At 51.1% G+C, this 10,853-nt stretch overlaps 4 protein-coding genes across 4 annotated transcripts in view; 2 read left to right on the top strand and 2 right to left on the bottom strand.

Moving 5' to 3' along the window:
- The window catches only part of TAF6L (TATA-box binding protein associated factor 6 like), a 15,833-nt gene extending 15,586 nt beyond the window's left edge, over positions 1-247 (top strand). Inside the window, 1 exon segment of the mRNA XM_021710223.1 lies at positions 1-247. This exon segment is cut by the window's left edge and continues 145 nt beyond it. Within this exon segment, the coding sequence (XP_021565898.1) occupies positions 1-198 (198 nt within the window). The 3' untranslated portion in view covers positions 199-247.
- Positions 248-305: 58 nt separating this feature from the next.
- On the top strand, positions 306-2,767 carry TMEM179B (transmembrane protein 179B). The gene is made up of 5 exons (XM_008053597.1): positions 306-431; positions 1,579-1,766; positions 1,847-1,981; positions 2,148-2,226; positions 2,413-2,767. The coding sequence occupies exons 1-5, from the start codon at positions 336-338 to the stop codon at positions 2,572-2,574; spliced, it is 660 nt and encodes a 219-aa protein (XP_008051788.1). The 5' UTR covers positions 306-335; the 3' UTR covers positions 2,575-2,767.
- A 77-nt stretch (positions 2,768-2,844) lies between these two features.
- TMEM223 (transmembrane protein 223) lies at positions 2,845-3,998 on the bottom strand. The gene is made up of 2 exons (XM_008053596.1): positions 3,683-3,998; positions 2,845-3,287 (listed from the first exon to the last, which is right to left on the bottom strand). Exons 1-2 carry the CDS (start codon positions 3,996-3,998, stop codon positions 2,995-2,997), a joined length of 609 nt encoding a protein of 202 aa, XP_008051787.1. The 3' UTR covers positions 2,845-2,994.
- A 170-nt stretch (positions 3,999-4,168) lies between these two features.
- The window catches only part of NXF1 (nuclear RNA export factor 1), a 15,676-nt gene continuing 8,991 nt past the window's right edge, over positions 4,169-10,853 (bottom strand). Inside the window, exons 12-21 of the mRNA XM_008053595.2 lie at positions 10,280-10,348; positions 10,144-10,199; positions 9,903-10,010; positions 9,724-9,782; positions 9,507-9,622; positions 8,863-8,905; positions 8,218-8,290; positions 6,922-7,104; positions 4,638-4,698; positions 4,169-4,507 (exon numbers count right to left, since the gene is read on the bottom strand). Of these exons, the coding sequence (XP_008051786.1) occupies positions 4,469-4,507; positions 4,638-4,698; positions 6,922-7,104; positions 8,218-8,290; positions 8,863-8,905; positions 9,507-9,622; positions 9,724-9,782; positions 9,903-10,010; positions 10,144-10,199; positions 10,280-10,348 (807 nt within the window). The 3' untranslated portion in view covers positions 4,169-4,468. The remainder of the gene's footprint in view (positions 4,508-4,637; positions 4,699-6,921; positions 7,105-8,217; positions 8,291-8,862; positions 8,906-9,506; positions 9,623-9,723; positions 9,783-9,902; positions 10,011-10,143; positions 10,200-10,279; positions 10,349-10,853) is intronic.

The following is a 10,853-nucleotide window of genomic DNA, read 5'->3' as shown; positions in this document are numbered from 1 at the left end:
CCTCACTTCCGTTTTATCATCGCTGGGCGGCAGGCTGGGAGGCGCTGCCGCGGGCGTCTTTTCCAAACTGCCTTCCCGGCGCCGTACGGACCCAGTCCAGCTTCCCGCTACGTGCAGAAGCTGCCCATGATCGGCCGCACCAGCCGCCCTGCCCGCCGCTGGGCGCTCTCTGATTACTCGCTGTACCTGCCGCTGTGAGCCGGGCTGTCGCCACCCTTGTGTTTGTAAATAAATTCCGCGCCCGGAAGTGACGCCTCCCTCTCGTGGGCTGGGCCGGATGAGGCGGGGCTTGGGCGGTTGTCCTGTGCGGCGCTGCTTCCTGGCATCGGGGCGCCATGGCGCTGCCCTGGCTGCATCGCATCGAGCTTGTGCTCTTCGCTGCAGCCTTCCTTTGCGGGGCCGTGGTGGCCGCAGCACTGACCCGGACCCAGGTGCGGCTGTGGGGCGAGGCCAGCCTCAGGGCTCGGACGGGTAGGCGAGGTGGGGGGTGAGACAGATCCTGACATAGGGAAGCCATTGGCGCTTTCGGGCCGGGGCTTGCTGCTGTTCTGAGCATGTGGACCCGGCGGGCCACGGCCTGCGGCTGAAAGGCCGCGCCGCTAATCGCGCTCTGTGGCTCTTCCAGCCGGGTCGTACGTCTACCTCGAACCCTCGTCAAAGGGACAAGTGTCAGGGGCGTCTTAACAGCACGAGACCCAGAGCCAGACCTGGTGGCTCCGGCTGCATAACCATACCACAGTTCTGAAACAAGTCGGCACAGGCCCTGAGCTATGTCAAGAAATAAAAAGTACTGTAGTGGAGAGGATCAAGCTACCGCGTGATTGCAACAGTGTGTTAAATGACAAAATAGCGATGGAGAATAGGCTTGTCTAAAGGCAGTAGCCCAGCCAGGCGCGGTGGCTCAAACCTGTAATCCCAGCACTTTGGGAGGCCGAGGCAAGAGGACTGCCTGAGCCCAGGGGCTCAGACGAGCCTGGTCAACTAGGTGAGACCACGTCTCTACAATAAATCAAAAAATTAGCCGGGCGTGGTGGCGCGCGCCTGTATTTCCAGCTACTTGGAAAACTGAGGCGGAAGGATCGCCTGAGCTCATCAGGCCCAGGCTGCGGTGGCCGCGAGCGTGCCACTGCCCTCCAGCCCCGGCGAGAGTGAGACTGAGACTCTGACTGAAAAAAAAAGGCAGTAGCCAGTAATTTACACCGAGTGTTTACCCCAGCCAGGAAATTTTATTAAGCTTAAACATGAGTTCGTTTAATCCCTTCCTAGTAGGGTCCAGCATGTCTATTTCACAATTAGGAAACCTGGAGATAGAGTTGCCTTGTGGAAGGTTACACAAGATCTGGGTTTAGGCTTAGGATTTCTCCAGAGGAGAGACCAGAACTTCTCTTGAAGTTCATTGTAATCTATGACCACTGTAGGTTAACCTTCCCAGCAGGTGCTGTCCATCAGTCTCCTTGTCACAGAAATAGGAATTGACAGTGCACAGATAACCTCCTAAAGTAGTCCTGATTTTAGGTTTTCCCTAACATCTGCCATGAGCTTGTATGCAGTTACTAACTCAGCAGCTTCTCTCCACAGGGTTCCTTCAGTGGCAGGTGCCCCCTGTATGGTGTGGCCACCCTGAATAAGTCCTCCCTGGCCTTATCCCGTCCCTCTGCCCCATCGCTCTGTTACTTTGTAGCTGGAAGTTCTGGCTTCCTGGCCCTCTACTGCCTCCTGCTCTTGCTCTTCTGGGTCTACAGCAGCTGCATCGAGGACTCCCACAGGTGATGTCCCCACCTTAAAGGTCAGGGGCGGAGGTGGGCTGAGTCCCACCTCAGCTACAGGATTGTTTTCTCCCTCACAGAGATCCTATTGGGCTTTGCATTCCACTGGCCATCTCAACTGTAGCTGTCTTCCTGGTCTTAGTGTCTGCCTGTATCCTTCGATTTGGCACCAGTTCTCTCTGCAACTCCATCGTCTCCCTCAACACTACCATTAGGTAATGGGAGAAGGAAGGAAGCCCACTTGAGGCTACCTTCCCTCTGCAGAGGGGTCCTATAACTTCCCTCATTAGCCCCATCAGTTGCTCTCATCTTGAAGGGCACTTGGGCGCAGGTGTGCTTAGGGTATATCTTGTTCTCACAACTGTCTCTTTGACCTCACAGCTGCTCTGGAGCCCAGAAAATTCCATGGACACCTCCTGGAACCGCTCTGCAGTTCTACTCCAACCTACACAATGCTGAAGTGAGACCCAGGGGTATACTGAGAGATACTTCATTAAAGTATCTGTGGCTGTAATGGTGCTCAACAGAGTATTATGACCTTGGCTCACCAAGTAGAGCTGAGAAGAGCTGAAGAATGGTGTGTGGGTGGGAAGGACTGCATCTGAAATGGCCCTACTCCTCACACTCATGTCCCTGTCTCCCACAGACCTCTTCTTGGGTGAATCTGATATTGTGGTGTGTGGTCTTGGTGCTCCAGGTCTTGCAGTGGAAATCTGAAGCTATCCCATACCGGCCTCTGGATAGGGGTGACCCTGAGTGGAGCTCTGAGACAGATGCTCTCGTTGGGCCACGCCTTTCTGGTTCCTGAAGAGTAACCAGTGTGCTTCCTGCAGCCAAAGACTCTGTGCCCAAGTTCCTGCAGTCCTCTTTGCCCTGCACAGCCCTGTTATGTGGGGAGCCTCAGTTTTCCCTCCACGAGGGAAACGTGATGACAGGCCCCCCTCTACCTCCCTTTCTACAGCTGTTTTTCTACCAAAATATCATACTGCTTTCTTCATCTTGGTAGTGAGTCATTGATGTTAAGGCAAGTAGATGGACAGGAGTGAAGGCTAAACAGATGTCGATCAAAACTTAGAGGTACTGTCAGACAGTTGCTCTGGGACAACTGCTCCTTTATTTGCTATTAATGAACCTTGGTTCCCCCACGTGACCCTGGTTGTGACCGCATCCCTACGGTTCACTTTTTATCCCCCTATGGGAAGGGTGAGCGACCCGAGTTTGTTTTTTTTCACAAGCTCCGGTAGGCACCTACAGTATTGTCAAAGAGTTGTGTGTTGTGGAAGTGTCCAGCTTTGTCTAAGAGGAAATAGAAGCGCCGGCCTTTGACCTTCAGAGGCAACATGGCAGGGACTTCACCCCGGTGGGCCATGCAAGATACCTGGTTGAGGGGAACAGTGAAATGGGCCCCCAAGCCAAAGGGGGCATGAGTCGTGAGGGTCACCTGCTGCCCTCCAGCTCGAAGCATCACTGAACGCACAGACCGCAGGGAAAAGAGAAGACCAGCACCAAGTACCAGGGCTCCTGCAGGAAGAGCAAGGATTGGGGTGAAGACTTTTCACTGGAAGGCTAAGCACCGATTCTTCCAGTGCCCCTGAATAAAGGGAACTACTGTGGTAACTAACATATACAGAGTTCCCCAGAATCTTGTTTTATTCCAACCAACAACCTTAATAGATGTCCATCCTTGTCATAAAGGGCAGAAAAAGGGTACAGAGCTGAAGTCACTTGTTCAAGGTCACAGAGAGGCCAAACTCAGCCGAGAACTGCAAGGGCATGGGTCACCTATGGCGGATTGTTAGCAGCCCACCCGCCACGCGCGCTCATCTGGGACAGGGAGGCCCTTTCCTTGCCAGAACGAGAAGGGTCGTGCCTAGCCACCCTGTGTTCCTGTGGGGGAAAGCCAGCCTCAGCCTTACCGATAGCGCCGCAGCCGACAGCCAGCCCGTAGCGCCACAGGGCGGAGCGCAGGTCGAAGTGGCCACCGACTGGGGCCTCCATATCCCGAGGCTGCACTGAGACCGGGGGCCGGGACAAGACTGCCATAGTTAGGGAGGCCCACAGGACGCCCTGGCCTGCGCAGAAAAGCCCGAGGACAGCAAAGAAGCGGCCTCGTTTATGCTCGAAGAGCAGCACGTCCCGCGGCGGGGTCGCGTTGTACAGGAGCCGGCGCATAGGCAGAAGCCGCAGCGCAGCGAGCAGCCCTGGGGGCCACCGTCGCCAAGGCACCGCCATAGCCCGCCCTGCCCTGCTTCCGGGGCGGGACTTCCTGCCGTGAGGCCAACCCTCCCCTGCCCCGTGCCCCGCCCCATCTGTCCTTCAGGGCCGCGGCGGCTGCCGCAGTCCTGGCCCACACTTCCCCGGAGGGCGGGGAAGAGACAAAACACTCCAGTACCCAAGGAAAATACAATATCACTCTTTATCTTAAAAAGTAAGGAGGATCCTGGGGTTAAGTACACAAAGCACCTAAGTCCTTCGGGTAGTTTAGTGTCAGTTCTACAAAGTAAGCTTTGGCTTCCTGGCACCAGTGAGGCTCAATCTTCTGAAAGTCTTCCAGAAGGCGGGTGAGGAGAGGGATCCAGCAGCCTTCCCTCCTCAGTCACAGTCTCAGGGTGGCCTCAGGCCAGACAGGAGGAGATGACAGATGACAAAGACAATATCCAAGGACTATTTACAGGGGGCTTCTTCTGGGACCTGACTATGGATCACTTCATGAATGCCACTTCTGGGATCTCACCCTTGGCCTGGAGAAAGATGAGAGGTCAGTAAAGCAGGTGCTTCCCCAACGCTACTGCTCCCAGCACCCACCGCTACTTGACCCTTTCAAAGGCTCGGAGATCCCAGTCTTTTTGCTGCTGTGTTTCCAACCCTCACCTTGAGATGAGTGAAGGCCTGGGCAGATATGGCGTAGTTCCAGTTGTTGTCCTGAAGGCACCTGGAGTGAGGTAACAACAGACAGCTTCATGACCACTAAATGCCACTTCAAAATCCATCCCATAGAAACACCCAAGTGCCGGGCTCGGTGGCTCAGCCTGTAATCCCGCGCCTTGGGATGCTGAGGTGAGTAGATTGCCTGAGCCCACGGGTTTGAGACCCGCCTGGGCAACTTGGTGAGACCTCGTCTCTACAATAAATCAAAAATTAGCCGGGCGTGGTGGCATGCGCCTGTAGTTCCAGCTACTTGGAAGCCTGAGGTGGCAGGATCGCTGGAGCCCGGCAGGTCGAGGCTGCCGTGGCCGGGGCCAGCCACTGTACTCCAGTCTGGGCGACAGAGTGGAGACTGGAGTACAGTGGAGTGGAGTGGAGTTGAGACTCCAACTGAAAAAAAAAAAAAAAAACCCAAGTTGCAAACAATCACATTCTTATACATTGTTGCATGATTTATGCAAATGAGAAATTAATAAAAACCCAACTATTTACCAATGATCTGTCAAATATAAGAAATATTAAATAGCTGTCAAGAAGACCAAGGCAGGTTGTTTTGGTTTTGTTTTTTTGAGCGGGAGTCTCACTATTGCCCAGGCTGGAGTGTAGTGGTACGCTCACAGCTATTGCAGCCTCGATCTGCTGGGCTCAGGCAGTCTTCATCCTCAGTCTTCCAAATAGCTGAAACTACAGGCGTGCACCACTACGCCTGGCTAATTTTTTGATTTATTGTAGAGATGAGGTCTCACCTACTTGCCCAGGCTGATCTCGAACCGCTGGGCTCAGGCAATCCTCTTGCCTAAGCCTCCCAAAGTGCTGCGATTACAGGTGTGAGCCACCGTGCCCGGCTAACAAAGTAGTTTTTATACAGGTAGAGAAAGATGTCTATAGTATAAGTTGCAAAACAATACATAAAAAGGAACTTCATTTTGACTTTAAAATTTTTATGCTATTATTCATTCACAAGACAAATTTTTCATGCACCTTTTTTTTTTGAGTTGGAGTCTCACTCTGTTGCCCAGACTGGAGTGCAGTGGCCGCTCCTAGCCACTGCAGCCTCGACCTGCTGCGCTCCAGCGATCCTTCCACTTCAGCCTTCCAAGTAGCTGGAACTACAGGCGTGCGCTACCACGCCCGGCTAATTTTTTGATTTATTGTAGAGATGAGGTCTCACCTACTTGCCCAGGCTGATCTCGAACCGCTGGGCTCAGGCAATCCTCTTGCCTAAGCCTCCCAAAGTGCTGCGATTACAGGTGTGAGCCACCGTGCCCGGCTAACAAAGTAGTTTTTATACAGGTAGAGAAAGATGTCTATAGTATAAGTTGCAAAACAATACATAAAAAGGAACTTCATTTTGACTTTAAAATTTTTATGCTATTATTCATTCACAAGACAAATTTTTCATGCACCTTTTTTTTTTGAGTTGGAGTCTCACTCTGTTGCCCAGACTGGAGTGCAGTGGCCGCTCCTAGCCACTGCAGCCTCGACCTGCTGCGCTCCAGCGATCCTTCCACTTCAGCCTTCCAAGTAGCTGGAACTACAGGCGTGCGCTACCACGCCCGGCTAATTTTTTGATTTATTGTAGAGATGAGGTCTCACCTACTTGCCCAGGCTGATCTCGAACCGCTGGGCTCAGGCAATCCTCTTGCCTAAGCCTCCCAAAGTGCTGCGATTACAGGTGTGAGCCACCGTGCCCGGCTAACAAAGTAGTTTTTATACAGGTAGAGAAAGATGTCTATAGTATAAGTTGCAAAACAATACATAAAAAGGAACTTCATTTTGACTTTAAAATTTTTATGCTATTATTCATTCACAAGACAAATTTTTCATGCACCTTTTTTTTTTGAGTTGGAGTCTCACTCTGTTGCCCAGACTGGAGTGCAGTGGCCGCTCCTAGCCACTGCAGCCTCGACCTGCTGCGCTCCAGCGATCCTTCCACTTCAGCCTTCCAAGTAGCTGGAACTACAGGCGTGCGCTACCACGCCCGGCTAATTTTTTGATTTATTGTAGAGATGAGGTCTCGCTGCCCAGGCGGGTCTTGACCCCGCGGGCTCAGTCAATCCACTCATCTCAGCCTCCCAAAGCGCGGGATTACAGGCTGAGCCACCGAGCCCGGCTCATGCATCTTTTTTTAAGCAACAAAAAAAATTTTGACTTTAAAAATTTCAGATATCAGTAGGTACTACCAGCTCCTCCCTCAGTTTACCCCATCCTGCACATGGCCAATACTCACTTCTGGGACCACTCGAGATTCATGCCAGACTGGGTGGAGAATGCCTGCAACATTTCCTGCTGTTCTGGGGAGAGGGTGGGCACTGGGCTGGAGGAAGGAGTAGGTGCAGGCATGGCGAAGGCTCTTTGGATCTCTTCAGAGCTGGCATTCCGCACAAATAGCTCATCGTTTACAATACACAGCCTTGGGGACAAAGAGCACCTTGAATAGCTGGCCAGACAGATAACCTAATCCTCCCAGCATTGTTCCTATTCTCACTGATGCTTGACACTCAGATTCATTCAATACCCACAGGGTCCCCCTTCTACTCTTAGCTATTGTTGCCTTTTATCATTTATCTCCTCCCATGACTCCAAAGGATTATGTACCAAAAACAGTGAAATTATATGTTCTCCCTCAACGCACAGACAGTTCTTTTTTTTTTTTTTTGAGTTGGACACTCACTCAGTCGCCAAGACTGGAGTGCAGTGGCCGCTCCCGGCCACCGCAGCCTCGACCTGCTGGGCTCCGGCGATCCCTCTGCCTCAGCCTTCCAAGTAGCTGGAACTACAGGTGCGCACTACCACGCCCGCCTAGTTTTTTTGATTTATTTTGGAGATGATGTCTCGCCAAGTTGCCCAGGCGGGTCACAAACCCGCGGGCTCAGGCAATCCACTCACCTCAGCCTCCCAAAGGCACGGGATTATAGGCTGAGCCACCGAGCCCGACTCATAGACAGTTCTTAACTCTTTTACTTTTTATACATTTTCACAACAAATTTAGGAAGTGAAATTGTTATGTGAATTTTCAGGCTGGGTGTGGTGGCTCACACCTGTAATCCCAGCACTTCGGGAGGCAGAGGTGAGAGGACTGCTTGAGCTCAGGGGTTCAAGACCAGCCTAGGCAACTTGGCAAGACCTCATCTCTACAATAAATTAAAAATTAGCGAGGCATGGTGATGTGCACCTGGAGTTCTAGCTACTTGGAATGCTTAAGTAGCAGGGTCACCTGAGTCCAGTAGATCAAGGCTGCGGTGGCCATTAAGTGTACCACTACACTCCAGCCTGGGTGACAGAGACTGATTAAAAAAAAAAATTTTTTTTTCAGATGAGGAAACTTGCCTGTAGCTAGAAGTGTGGGGCCAGAATGGAAACACAGTCCGACTCCAGAGCCAAGCTCTTCACTATGTGAGCTGCTTCGATTTCTCACTGCCTTTCTGAAATTCCTAAAGTACTCCGAGGACTAACTACCCTCCAATTACTACACTGCTAGTCATGGAATATGACTGGTATCCAATATGATAAGTGCAGCACTTACCCTGAATTACTAGCAGGAACAGCAATGAACGTCCGTGTGAAGGCTCGCAAAGAATCTCGAGACTTTCCATCCACTGTAATGAGAAAAGCACTGTCTCCTTAGAGTTATTCATGCTTTATATTTACAAACAGCTTCTTAGGTCACTGTTTTCTTTGATACAAACAATCCTAGGAGGCTGGACAGGGATGATTGTATGTAAGGGAAGCAGAAGTGGGGTGAAGGGTCAGATCAGGGAGGACAATAGTAGCAACTATTAAACCACTGATAGAGCACTTTTGTGGCAGGTCCCAGGTCAAGCACTTGATAAGACACTTCATTTACCTCCTACAGCACTACTATGAGATAGCTATTACTCACCCATCTTACAAATAAAGAATCTGAGGCTCAGAAGTAATGTAACTTGCCCACAGACCCAAGACTGGGATGAAAACTCAAAACTGCCTGACTTCAAAGTCTGTGTCTTCTTAAGTCCCAGACTGTTCTCACATCCCAGATGGGACAGGTGAAGAGGTAGCCCAAACCAAGATGGCTCAAGAGCAGAGTGGGAGAATGAGCTCAGAAAAGAAAAGGGTAAAGAAGGAAGCTGGGAAGATTCTAGCTAGAGGTAGAACCATGCTACAAACTTAGGACTCAAAAGATTCTCACCTTCCTTGAAGACTCCATTGACCGAAAAACACAGCAATGTGCTCTGAAAGAGAAGCAGCATCAGGTACAATGTAGGTTTCCCAGCCAGAGTCAAAACATCTCCCTTGCCTCTTTTTTTTTTGAGTTGGAGTCTCATCTCACTCTGTCGCCCAGGCTGAAGTACAGTGGCATGCTTATGGCCACCACAGCCATGACCTGCTGGGCTCAGGGGATCCTTCTGCCTCAGGCTTCCAAGAAGTTGGAACTACAGGCACCTGCTACCACGCCCAGCTTTTAAAAAAAATTTTTTTTTGAGTTGGAGTCTCACTCTGTCACCCAGGCTATAGTGCGGTGGCATGCTCACAGCCACCGCAGCCTTGACCTGCTGGGCTCAGGTGATCCTTCTGCCTCACCCTTCCAAGTAGCTGGAAATACTGGTATGTGCCACCACACCAATCTAATTTTTTGATTTATTGTAGAAGAGAGGTCTCACCAAGTTGTCCAGGCTGGTCTAGAACCCCTGACCTCAGGCAATCCTCTCGCCTCGGCCTCCCAAAATGCTGGGATTACAGGCTTGAGTCACGGCATTGGCCTCTCCCTTGCCTCTTAAATGCCACCCTCTACCCCAATTCTGGGCTTCTGTCAGGGCAGAAATAGGTGCTTACGGTTTGGGCACTTATGTCTACCACAAAGGAATTGATGTCATGCTGGGTTTTGGGCAACTCATTGAGGAAGGCAACAACGTTGAGACGTGTGTGCTTCAGCAGACGGAACCGCAGAGCTGTGGGCAGAGGAGAAAACAAGATAGGGGCTCCCGAGCTCTATGACTGATTCTTTCTCATCCCCCTTTCCCACCCTGTTTTGTTCACATCACACACTTACTAGGATCTTTAAGCTTTTTCACATTTCTACTATCCTTGAAGTATTCGGCCAAGTTGCTTCTAGGGGAATAAGAGGAAAAGAAGGTGATCATCAGAGCAGTGTGGATGCCAGAAGGTACTTGGTCTGTAACTGCTGGAAAACCTTTCAGTCCTGGGTAGGTTCTGGGATGTGACACTCACCGGGCAGGGTTCTGGGGGATAAAAGGAATGCTCAGGGAACAGCAGGCCCCATCATGGTAGGCATCCAGGAGCCCCTGCCGGTCTCCAGAGTCATAAATTGCATAGTATCTGTGGGCAAAATAAAAGAGAGAGCCTGAGCTCTGCAGTCTGAAGCCACAAAAGGACGCAGTAGCGCCTAAGGGTGAGTTGTACCTGGACCAGCCAACCTTCCCCTAGCCTTAGGAGCCCCGGGGATACTTACTGCTGCAGGAAGTGCAGGACCAGACTCTTCAGGTTTTCTGTTCCAAAATAGCTTCCCTGGAATCAAACAGAAATCATGGACCATGGAAGCAGTACTCTTACCACATACAAGTTCTAACTCTGTTGTCACTTCTCACCTTGCAGGGCGGTAACATGGTGGGGGCCTCAACATCAAAGGCAATTGGTGGGGGTAGTTCATGGCCATCCTGTGGAAAGTAAAAGTTGACAGTGTAAACCAGAGGAAAAAAGGCTGGGCTGGACACAGGGGCTCACATCTATAGCCCTAGCACTTTGGGAGGCTGATGTGAGAGGGTTGCTTGAGCCCTGGAATTTGAGACATGCCTAGGCAACATAGCGAGATCTTGTCTCTATAAAAATATTTAAAAAACCAACCAGGCATGGAGTCGCATGCTTGTAGTTCAAGTTACTGGGGAGGCTGAGGCGGAAGGATCACCTGAGTTGAGATTTAGGGTTCAGGGAGCTGTCATCATGCCACTGCACTCCAGCCGGGGCAACAGAGTGAGATTCTAACACATACACAGCTGGATGTGTAAGTAGACCAAAAAATTAAGATTGAAGGGTCAGAAGTAAAGTGTAAAAGAGGCTTAGAAGTATACAGGAATCCTAACATATGCAACTTTTGCCTACAAACGGTTTTTTTTTTTTGAGTTGGAGTCTCACTCTGTCGCCCAGACTGGAGTGCAGTGGCCG

This window comes from Carlito syrichta, unplaced genomic scaffold (assembly GCF_000164805.1).
Source record: "Carlito syrichta isolate Samal-C Ts95f unplaced genomic scaffold, Tarsius_syrichta-2.0.1 Scaffold288315, whole genome shotgun sequence".
Lineage (NCBI taxonomy): Eukaryota > Metazoa > Chordata > Mammalia > Primates > Tarsiidae > Carlito > Carlito syrichta.
This window is presented reverse-complemented; position numbering and strand designations above follow the sequence as displayed.

Excerpts from the sequence above, each read along its gene's own strand:
- TMEM223 (XM_008053596.1), bottom strand. The coding sequence starts at position 3,998 with ATGGCGGTGCCTTGGCGACGGTGGCCCCCAGGGCTGCTCGCTGCGCTG. Across the intron at positions 3,288-3,682 it reads TGTCGGCTGCGGCGCTATCG|GAGCCCTGGTACTTGGTGCT; the intron begins GTAAGGCTGAGG and ends CTCTTCCTGCAG.
- TMEM179B (XM_008053597.1), top strand. The coding sequence starts at position 336 with ATGGCGCTGCCCTGGCTGCATCGCATCGAGCTTGTGCTCTTCGCTGCA. Across the intron at positions 1,767-1,846 it reads TGCATCGAGGACTCCCACAG|AGATCCTATTGGGCTTTGCA; the intron begins GTGATGTCCCCA and ends TCTCCCTCACAG. Across the intron at positions 1,982-2,147 it reads TCCCTCAACACTACCATTAG|CTGCTCTGGAGCCCAGAAAA; the intron begins GTAATGGGAGAA and ends TTGACCTCACAG.